Source organism: Octopus bimaculoides, chromosome 2, assembly GCF_001194135.2.
Source record: "Octopus bimaculoides isolate UCB-OBI-ISO-001 chromosome 2, ASM119413v2, whole genome shotgun sequence".
In the NCBI taxonomy this organism is placed as follows: domain Eukaryota; kingdom Metazoa; phylum Mollusca; class Cephalopoda; order Octopoda; family Octopodidae; genus Octopus; species Octopus bimaculoides.
In genome coordinates, this window is record NC_068982.1 from 27,575,006 (window position 1) to 27,587,062 (window position 12,057).

General features: G+C 35.8%; 1 protein-coding gene across 1 annotated transcript in view; it reads left to right on the forward strand.

Annotated features, from left to right (window-relative positions):
- Window positions 1-10,820, forward strand: part of LOC106872748 (probable low affinity copper uptake protein 2) — a 27,337-nt gene extending 16,517 nt beyond the window's left edge. The window contains exons 3-5 of the mRNA XM_014919839.2: window positions 4,981-5,188; window positions 7,859-7,974; window positions 10,393-10,820. Coding sequence (XP_014775325.1) covers window positions 4,981-5,188; window positions 7,859-7,974; window positions 10,393-10,553 — 485 coding nt within the window. The 3' untranslated portion in view covers window positions 10,554-10,820. The remainder of the gene's footprint in view (window positions 1-4,980; window positions 5,189-7,858; window positions 7,975-10,392) is intronic.
- Window positions 10,821-12,057: the final 1,237 nt, after the last annotated feature.

Sequence of the window (12,057 nt, forward strand, 5' to 3'; positions counted from 1 at the left end):
CGCTGGCTGAGATCTCTTGTCTGTTTATTATCGTGGTGAAGCTAAGTCACCTAACAGAATCGAAGAGAGAGATGTGCCGTGGTGGTTTAGTTTGGTGTACATAGTAAGTCGTGTTGACGCTGGTGGTGAAGAGGCTGCTTGGTAGTAATCGTGTTGGTCATGACGATGATGCTGGTTAGTAGTCATAGACTCATGTTGCTGATGTGGCGACGGCGGTGGTCATCGTTGGCTGGACGAAGCTGTTGATGTGTCGCTGGCTGCCGCTGCTGCTGCTGTTGTGTGGTACACGGCAGTCTCTATAGAGAAACTGGACCGAGACAAATTTGCTGGGTATAATGTCGGTCTATTTATAGCGAATTATCGGCTCACCAGGCTTCAGAAAAATACTCTATCACGTGACCTTATTAGGGGCCGTGATTGGTCAGTTTGTGTTCTGGCGGGAACGGTTCGAAGAAGTTGCTGCTTCGAATAATGATCAGTCACGTGATGACAAGGAATGGGTTCTCCGCTACACTCGCGCTTATTTATATTTAAATGAGAAGAATGGCGATAGCAGTTTTGTATCTAATGGCGATAGGTAGTTTCACTACACCTTGATCCACTGCTCCCTACTACAGCAATCTAAGAATTGCAATATGGTTAAGTTCACTTTACAACCATGTGGTTTTAGGTTTGTTCCAACTGAGTAGCACCCTGAGCACATGACTTCTACTCTAGCCCTTGGCCAACCAATGCCTTGTGGGTGAAATTGTGTGGAAGCCAGTGCGGGATTAACCAAAATAAGAACATGCTTTGGGCATCAAGGGAAGGAGGAACCACAGAAATGGTACGTGGTTTAAGGCATCAAAGAAATCACTTTAAACTTCCTAAAATAATATTCAGGATGCCTTATCTCTACTAACTATAGAAGCTGATGTGTTATGTAAGATTAATTTTGAGGGCCTGATCAAAGACTTTGCAATTAAAACAAGTATGAGAAATCTTTTCAAATATAAATAAAGTGGAAGTATACAAAAATAAACATTATTTTCCATCTTTCTGTTAAGTTTTGTTTCATTTCGAAAAACAAAAGTTTATTTTGTTTATTATTGTTTATATCTTGAATTGCATATATATGGTGGTACCAAAATCATTTAAGTGCTTAGGGCCTCTATGGATCTTAATCCAGCCCTAGTGGAAGCCAATTGTATGTATAGATATATACGTGTGTCTTTGTGTTTATGTTTGCCTCTCTGCCACACACTACTTAACAACCGGTGTTGGTTTGTTTACATGTTTGTGACTTAATCTTTCAGCAAAAGAGACCAATTAAGCACCAGACTTAAAATAAAAATCAGTAGTCGGGTCAGTTTGCTTGACTAAACCCTTCAAGGTTGTGCCCACAGTCCTATGAAGATTGTTTAGCCCCAAGTCAGCTTTGATCAGGCAGCCCTGTGATCTAAGGCATTACAACCCTGACCATCTCATCTTAATATTTCAGACATATTGTATTATAATATATTATTCAATGTAACATGTTCCCACCACTTCCTTTTTTTTTTTAACATAGGCGCAGGCATGGCTCTGTGGTAAAGAGTTTCCTTCCCAACCACATGGTTTTGGATTCAGTCCCACTGCTTGACATCCAGTGGCATATGGTGGTTGTTGTATGGAGTGTGCTGCCACACCCAATGCCACCAAATTTCAAGCAGGAGTATAGCAAAAGTTTTCCGTTAAGATTTGGGATTAAATCAACGATAATGAATTTGTCATTTTTGAAGGGTGTGCAGCACACACCTAGTACACCCCTGTTAGCCAACTGGAGTTGATTTGTTTGACTAGACCCTTGAAGGTGGTACCCCAGTATGGCTACTGTCCAATGACTGAACAAGTAAAAATTAAAAGATGTTACAGTTTGATTTGTAGGTGATTTGGCTGCCATATCTAGCATGTTAGGAAACCACACAGAAGCTCCCTCATGAGCTTAAAAAAATAATAAAAAAATAATGATGATAAAAAATTAATAATTAATAATTACAACAGCCACAGCTGTTTACTGGTGACAAGTTATATTAAGTAAAATAGTGAATGTATATTAATCTCTTTTCCACTATGAATCAGAGTCCAATAGATATTCGAGATTGTTAGTTATTATAAAACTAGTTGAATCTATATGTGCAATGAGTTTCTATCTTGTTTAATTCTGTTCTATTCTCTGAAATTCTTATTGGAGATTATGAATAATCTTTTGAGAAGAAAGAAGCTTAATATCCATTTAAGCTTTTCAGTCTTTTTTTTTTTATCTCTCATTGATTAATAAAAACAATGTCTAATCTTATATGCTATTTACAATATTTCTTCCTCATATAAACATACAAACACTCATCTTTTACTGTTAATCTCTCATTTTGTCATTCTTTAACTGTCTCTTTGTATGTCTGTCTGTGTGTTTGAACAGCTGCCCTTGCTAACTATCTAGTTGTCTTTCTAGTTGATTGTTTGACTCTGTCTGTCTGTCTCTCTCTCTCTCTCTCCCCAGCTGTTATTTCTTAAGATGAATATTTGAAATAGACTAATCCTATAAAGTTAGAAGAAACCAGATATGTGCCATCTTATTTAGTTTTTGTACAGTTTATTTGGAATTTAGACCAAGAAGAATTTGTTCAAACTTAACTTTCAGCAAAGCTTTTTTTGTGATCGCTCCTCAGTTGTCAGATGGAACTAAATGTAACAGACTTGATTAAAAAACCTGTTCTAAATCACACATCAAAGATTTTAGAACACTGTATAATGTTCTGGCAAAGAATAAACAGATTACTAAATTTATTTTGTAGATGAAAACTAAAAGAGTAAATCAGATACTGGATTAGTAAGTCTTGTATCTTAAGATAAAATTTTCTATAGGTATTTGTTTCTGGGAAAGATTTTAAATTTTACTTGCCCCATTTCATTCATTCATTCAAACATCATCATCATCATCATCATCATTTAACATCCATGCTCTGTGCTGGCATGGGTTGGATGGTTTGACAAGAATCTGATGGACTTCAAGGACTGTATCATGCTCCTGTGTCTGCTTTGGTGTGGTCTCTACAGTTGGAGGCCAACCTAATGGTAACCACTTTGCAGCATGTATTGGGTTCTTTTTTCATGCCACCAGCACTATTGCAGTCACCAAGCAGCATGCAAAACTATGAACCCCGAGGGAGGTGGAGGTCAGCCTTAGACAAGGGATGAAAGGGGAAGAGCAGGTTCTTGTAGGAGCTGCATTTGACATCTAGATAAAATAGGTACTAGGATTTTCTGAGAATATTACTGGTGATAGACTATCCAAATGGAGATTTATCTCTCATCTTCTCCATGCTACAAAACCAGAATAAAGCTCTGAATTTATGAACCATTGAGATACTCTCCATGATACTTAACTTCAGTTTTACTAAATGAATTGCAGAAACAAAATAGGGATACAATGACTCTGGTGAGTTGGATTCTGAACCAGCGTATTAAAAAATCATAATTTCAAATCTTTTCTGAAATTGTATTATGACCTTTAAGTAAAGTATATTATTATACCTGACTCGCATTTTCTGAAGTGAAAACAAAGGGTAACAAATACACTCTGCTATCTTGATATTTGCTTCATCAGTTCACTCAAATTAACTGTATTACCAAAGCCATGTTATTATAATAGTCTCACAGCTTTATACTTCTACTGTCTACCATTCTGACATGTTTTGGTATCAGATTATTCATTTAAGGGTTTTCCCTAAATGTCTGTCATAGTTTACTATATATCATGTTCTTTTTTGAATAGGCTTTTGTCATTTGCTTATTAAATACTCTGGTGGTTACCTCAGCTTTTCTGTAATTTTACTTGTTTGTTATATCATAAATGTTCTGCTTAACTGCCTCAACTGCCTTTTAATTTACTCCAGCAGGAGTCTACTTACAGAGCCATCTTGTTTTGAAGCGCTGAGTTGAAAGATCTGTAAATTTAGCAGAAATTCTTGACAAGAAGCTAGAAAGTTTCACCATGATTAGTCTGGTAGCAGACATTGCTAACTGAATAATGCACAAAGGCAGCTTTTGACTTCTTGACAGTTAATTTACAGGCATTGCAATGGTGGGTGAAGGCTTATATTGATGGGTGATTCCTTCCTAGTATTTTAGGAAATGTTCTTCATTCATAAAGCTGCAAGTAAATGACTTGAGACTTTTGGGTTATGAACCTTTGGTGTGTGAGGGATGTAGAGGGACATAAAATGGTATCACTCTCTTGGTGATGGCTTGAATGAATCAGATGTGAAACATTTTTACTGCCAGAGTTTTAGTTCATTACTGTTTAGAGAGCTGCTGTTGTTTGATAGGATTATAAGATGTTGTCAGTTGATCCTACAGGGACAAAGACAATGATGGAAAGCTAAAGAGTATGTAGAGAACTGGTTTATTGGTTAGAAATATATCTAGGTGAAAGACTAATTGGTATGAGGGGTTAAGGTTGACAAAACATTTGTTTTATGCTATCTGTGTTTGTGTGAAAATAGCACAAGTGCCAAGAAAAATTGTGTGCATTACAATTGTGGATGAGAGCTTTGAGGGCTTCAGAAAGAGAAATTTGAAATAGATGTTCTTCTTAAAGCAGTTGATGAAGTGCTGGTGCTTGGTGGAGCCTGAAGAATTAAGACAGTAGAGGAATTTAAAGGAATGGTAAAGAGAGACTTTGAACCAAAGTAACTGTCGTTTACACCCAGACCAAAGAGCTATATGATAGGGTGTATGGATTTTAGTCACTGCCTTAAAGAAAATTTGGAATATAGTGTTACTTGGGCAGAAGAAATATCTTCAAAATTTGTGTCTGAGAAATGAATAGTGCATGTCATTTCAATGTTGGTAAGTGATAGTGATGGACAGAATAAAATTTGGATTGAGTTCATGGATATTTACAAAGAAGAGTGACTATTGTCGAATAGATTAATTAGTCTCTTTTAATTTATTTTCCAGGTATGATAGTAATGTTCACTGTGACTACAATGGTAGCAATAATCTATGATGCCATCCGGTTGCTACATGCATTCCTCCATATAAAAGCTCGCCAGAATCCTATTTTATATAGCCAAGAAGAGTCTGAACCAACATCAGAAAATTCAGTGTCAAATTCCTTACAAGCCCTAATATCACCTCTGTCAACAAGCGTAATAAAAAGGAAACGGTTAGTACACTTAGCTTTATTTTATATCATTTCTGTATGACATAGACATTATGTTTGACTTTATAAATGACTATACTTTTACCTCTTCCTTCTGTCAGAACATGGTGATAGTGTTATTGCTGTTATTGTTGTAAACAACTTTATGGAGTATAGTTACATGTGTAGTAATGAATTGGGAGAGCATAAAGAAATAGTTGCTTTTTTTCTTGTGTGCAATTAGTTGTGTAGTATAGTGCAATCAGTATCATCATTATTTTCATTTAACATCCGTTTTCCATGCTGGATGCCCTTCCTAATGCCAACCACTTTACAGAGTGAACTGGGTGCTTTCATGCAGCACTAACATGGGTGCTTTTTATGTGGCACCAACACCCACAAGCTTACAAGATTAAGGATGCTCAGCTGGAGAGGGTTGCAGAGGATAAGCCTGTATGCAAGAGCAACCACACTTTTATTTAGCTTGACTTGTCTTTTCAAGCACAGTAAACCATCAGGAGCTTTGGTCCCCTGTCGTCCCCTCTATGAATTCCAGTGTCTGTAGATCCTTTCTCACCACTTCGTCCCACATCTTCCTGGGTCTACCCTATCCACATGTTCCCTGTACAATGAGAGATCAGCACCTCTTGATGCTTCTTCATTCATACACTTTACATGGCCATACAAATGCAGTCCTCTCTCTTGCACACTGCATCTAATGCTACGCATACCCAGTTTTTCTCTCAAATCACTTGTGCTCTGTCATATATGCACAATGACATTACCCATCTAGTGATGCACTGTAATAAATGCAGTGTTGTCATGACATAGTGTACTATGGAACAGAGTGGTGTAATTGTGTAATATAATATACTGTTGCATATCATCATCATTATCATTGTTTAATGTCCATTTTCCATTCTAGCATATGTCAGATGGTTTGACGAGAGCTGGCAAGGACTGTATTTAGCTCTTGTCTGCTTTGGCATAGTTTCTATGGTCAGATGAATTTTCTAATGACAACCATTTTACAGAGTATACAGGGTACTTTTTGTGTAGCACCAGTATCAGTAGGGTTATCAAGTAACTTGCAAGACAAATACTACTCCCCCTCAACTGAGGGGGAGTAGTATTGAGGGAAACAGCTTTGTGTGAAGTGATGAGAGGTTAGAGTGTAATAGAGGGGCAGAAACAGGTGTTCTGCAGCTGAGAAGATACATGGCTACTCTAGTTGGAAATAGAGAGAGGATAGGGGAGAGGATGAGAGATAGAGAGAGAGATGATAGTAAATGAAATGTGTTGGGACACACCCTCAAGCTACAGGGAGGTGCTTATCAGTGAAGTGGTACAGAGGATTGGATAGGGTGAGTTGACAGGTAAATCCACGAGACGTACAGTGTGATGTTGTATGATTCTTTAGCATTCAGATTACTCTGTCAAAAATAATGCTTATTTATTCACATTGTTTTGAATTGACCATGGTTTCAATGATGTGAGTGTTTATATTCAAAATGACATTGTAGGGTAGGTTTGAGAGACCAGATCATGGCTTGTTTGAACATAATACAAGTAGAATATTTGGGCTGGATGTGGCCAGTTTAAATGCTAAAGGGATAATATATTTGTGCATGATAGAATGTACTATGTTGATTAGTGTAGGGTAGTACAGTATAGTAGTGTAATATAGGTTAGTACAGATTAGTAATATACAGCTGTGTAGTATAGTAGTGTAAGCTAACGTTGTCTACAATTGTACTCCTTAAGTACACACCCTTGAATGAATGTTACCTTATACAGGGTGGGCCAAAAGTTGAGCTCCAAAGCAGTCAACATTTTATTTATATTATGTTGTTGTTGTTGTTATTATTATTATTCATTTTAAGATGGCAAGCTGACAGAATTGTTAACACACCAGACAAAATGCTTAGCAGTGTTTCATCCATCTTTACGTTCTGAGTTCAAATGCCACCAAGGTTGATTTTGCCTTTCATCCTTTTAGGGTCAATAAAATAAGTACCAGTTGAACACTGAAGCTAATGTAATTGACTTACCCCCTCCCCACAAACTGCTTGCCTTGTGCAAAAATTTGAAACTATTATTATTATTCATCATGTGTATTTATCATTATTACCTCTGACTTAGCGAAGGTGGAGGTATTATTTTCAGTTGTGTTTGTTTGTTTATGGACAAAATATCTCAAGAACTGCTGTATGATATCAGATGAAACTTTCAGGAATGTTTGGCCTCATGACTGGCACAAACTGATTAGATTTGGGGATTGATCCAGTACTGGACAAGGATTCTGGATTATTTTTCCTGTTTTTTTACTTAATTTTTGAGAGCAGTCAGGTTTGTTTTTAGTATTCAATTTTGTGAGAGCAGTCGAGATAATTTCAGATATTCTCATTTTAAAAATCATCTCTGGCTAATCATTGAGAGGATGTTGGTGTTGCTTTGGCAGAGGTTTGTGCTCTCTGAGTGCTCTTGTTTTATTTGTTTCATTCAGTTTTAGAAAAATTGAAGCATGTCTTTGACAATACTGGAGCATATTGAACTTATTGGCACATGACTTTTGGCTCACGCCATACTTTGTGATATCTTGTTTCATTGCAGTATTCTTACATTAACAGTTTCAGTTATTCCTTTCATTGGAATTCAGTCTATCCCATCTTTGCAATCTTTAATATTTTCCAGACGCTTATACTACTTAGCAGAAACTGTTATGCACATGTTGCTCACCTTTATTGGTTACCTGATCATGTTATTGGTTATGACTTTTAATGGATGGTTTGCCATTGCAGTTCTTTTGGGTGAGTAAGATGGATTTTTTATATTCATTTATCGTATTGAAATAAGAGTGTTCCCTTCAGTTTTAGATGCAGGCATAGCTGAGTTGTAAGAAGTTTGCTTCCCAACCACATGGTTCTGGGTTCAATCCTACTGTGTGGCACTTTGGAGAAGTGTCTTCTACTATAGCCTTGGGCTATGAATATATATATATATATGTATACTTTAAATAATGTAGATGACTTAGCAATTAAAACCTAAAGGCAAATTTATAAACGTCACTAAAGTGAACAAGGGTACAAAGCGGTACCAGCTTTGCTAGAAATAAGAGTCAAAATGACTCAATTAGCCACAAAAAGCTTCTACCATTTGGAAATAGCACATGCTTTCAATGGTTTTTCTTATGAGTTGACAAGACGAATTATGCTTAACCCTAGGCACAGTAAGATCCACTAATGAGAATTGAGATGCCATGCATCAGGATTCAAAATCACGTGATATGGGTATACCTGCTACCTCAATAGGGAGCTTGTCTCACTACAGTACAGGGCTTTCTCACTTTCCTCTCTTTCATCAACTTATTAAGATAGTGCTTTTTGTGGCTAATTGAGTCATTTTCACTCTTATTTCTAGCAATGCTGGTACCACTTTGTACTCTTGTGAAGTTTATATATATGAATCTCTCTCTCTCTCTCTCTCTCTCTATATATATATATATATATATATATATATATATATATATATATATATATATGCACATCTAGCTTCTCTAGGTCAGTTTACCAATTCCTTTCACAAGAGAGTTTTAAAAAAGCTGAAGACTCACTATATAAGAACTCTGGAGAGAACAATGCCAAAATGAAGAGTTAACATCTCTTCAGAGATGGGAGAAAAATACTAATTAATTTCATAATTATGAAACTGAAGTTAAAAAAGAATATTTTATGAATAACCCATCCTTGAAGAAACTATAATTCACAAATCTTACTCAGAAACAGCAAATCATGTACCAAAAAGATAAACTTGGTATTATTAAAGATATAAAATCAACAACATGAATTCCAGGTTATGTGGACAACATGAAAATGCCACAAGAACTTTTCTTTCTTAAGACAGAATATCTCACAAACCTGAAAAACAATTTTAGACAGATCCACTCACAATCTGGGCTTAAGAATCAACCCAACTGTTTTAGAAAACTTATTAACCACAGAAAAGCGAAACAAAAGACAAACTGAGAAGGTCATTTATTAGAGCCATTGACAGAATTCAGGACACCAGGTGGCACAAACAGAACACGAGAAATCAAAGATAACCAATCTTTCAATATGAAAACCTTTCAACACAACAAATTCAAGTCATTTCAAAAGATTTAAAACTCACTCCAACACCACAATAGTTCACCTTTACTGAAATACAGGAGGGTTATGATCTCTCTCAATTCTGTAGAAAATTACATCTAACAGAAGAACTATTTGATAAAGAAGGCAATGATGAGTCAATTGCATGAAACAAAAGCAATTACAATAAAAGGCATTTAATAAATTTTGTAATTTTATATCTGCTTTTCCATATTATGAACTATCACCAACTTCTGAAGCTCAAATCCAACACCAGTCAAAAAGAATGGGCAATGTTCCACAAACTCAAAAATAATAATGACATTATAATTAAAGAATATCATCATCATCATCATTTAACGTTCGCTTTCCATGCTAGCATGGGTTGGATGATTTGACTGGGGACTGGCGAACCAGATGGCTACACCAGACTCCAATCTGATTTGGCAGAATTTCTACAACTGGATGCCCTTCTTAATGCCAACCACTCCAAGAGTGTAGTGGGTGCTTTTACGTGCCAACGGCCACACTCAGAATGGTATATTTTACGTGCCACCTGCACAGGAGCCAGTCCAGCGGCACTGGCAACAATCTCGTTCGAATGTCTTTTCACGTACCAGGAAGGCGACGCTGGTAACGATCACGCTCAAATGGTGCTATTACATGCCACTGGTATGGAAGCCAGACAGCTGCTCTGGCAACGACCACGCTTGAACGGTGCTCTTAGCGCTCCACTGGTACAGGTGCCATCATGATTTCGCTTTCGCTTGCCCCAACAGGTCTTCACAAGCCGAGTTTAGTGTCCAATGAAGGAGACGTTGGCATGGGTGCCAGTCGTTGAATTTAGTTCGATTTCGATTTCACTTGCCTCAACAGGTCTTTGCAAGCGGTCACTTGCCTCAACAGGTCTTTGCAAGCAGTCACTTGCCTCAACAGGTCTTTGCAAGCGGTCACTTGCCTCAACAGGTCTTCGCAAGATAGATAGATAGACACACACACATACATAATTCTATACAAGGTTTAAAACAATGTTTAGTTGTTTTTTTTCCAAAAATTCATTCATAAGTTTCTCTTATAATTTTTATCTTTTACATGTTTCAGGTGCAACCATTGGTTTCTTTCTGTTTGATGCATCTATTCTGACTCTTGCTTACAAATCACCAAATACTTCTTCTAGGCATCGAGCTTCATCATCCGATCCTGTCCCAACTGTTACACATAGCACAGAATTAGAGTCTCGGAGTAGTGACATATCAATTTAATTCTTATCAATTTTGTGAAAAATAAATTTCATTGATTGATTTGAGAAAATACTTTTTATGCCATTTTAAAACTGGATTAACTTATGTTGATAGGCTTCCAGACTATTCATACATCAACTTGAAGAATTGATTTGTTTTTGTTTCGTTTTTTATTCTGTAAATTTTGTTTTTTGTAATTCTTCTATCCTCACAATTTCTTCCAATATTTTTTTTTCTTTTAATGATTAATCCTGCTGATATTTTTACTTTGCAACTTTGTTCCCATATTTTATATCACAACATTCAACAGGTTGCATGTAATACTCTTTGCAAAATATGAACAACAGGTAACATTGTGGAAGCATTGCTCTGAATTGTTCAGTAATATTTAGATACTTCAAAGTAAATTCTAAAAGATTTATTTCATTTAGTTTATTGAACCTGTATCACATACTCATCTTTTCAGAGATGAAAGGGAATCCTTTAAATTGCCATACTTTCTCAATTAATTTGAACAATTATAAAACACTATTGCTTGAGCTATGTATAAATCTATCATTATTGCTAATCAGATTTCCAAATAATAAATCTTACATATTATTTAATACAAGCCATCATTGTATGTTGCTTATATTCCTGGCTACTCACAGCATTTGGAGTTATTGCCTGAAATACTATACTTAAAAAAGTAGGATTGACTTTGCAACTAACTATAAGGGCGAGGGTTCATGACCTAGTGGTTAAGGAGTTGTGCTCACAATTGCAAGATCATGGTTTCAATTTCCAGACTAGGAGGTGTGTTGTGTTCTTGAGCAAAACACTTCACTTTACTTTACTCGGCAATCATTTTGACACCTGACAAGTGGCACATAATGCACCTGTACAGGTAATGTTGATTTGATGGAGGAAGTCAGCTTATGTACAGCACAAACACTTGATTATAAACAAATCATTTGTGTTGATTCTTCAACAAGAAATTGTGGAATTGTCTTTCTAGGACTTGAAAGACAATAAGAGTGGTTAACAGTGACAGACAGAGAACAAAACTTTGCTTAATACCCAGTTGAGCTTAAAATTCTTTGCTGGTTTTAATAATCCATTTAAAATAGTGTTCAACAAAGCTACATGTCCTCTTTGCTTTAACACTGCAGAGATATAACATCTAAAACATTAGCAAATCATGTTTAACTAATTAAACACATTGTTCTCACATTTAGACTCGCTAATATTTTTAATTTCCTAATTCATTTATTTCAGTAGTTATAACTATACATAAAATGTATATATCTCTTTAAAACATAAATGATAATTTTACTACCTTCAGAGTGACTACTATTAAGGTTGTGATATAAAAATTTATCCACTGATAAGATATATCATAAAATATATGGATTAACTCTTAAAAAGAGAGTATATATGTAATATATATATATACATACACACTCTCTTCTTTTAGGAGTTAGTCCCCATATATATATATATATATATATATATATATATATATATATATACACACACATACATA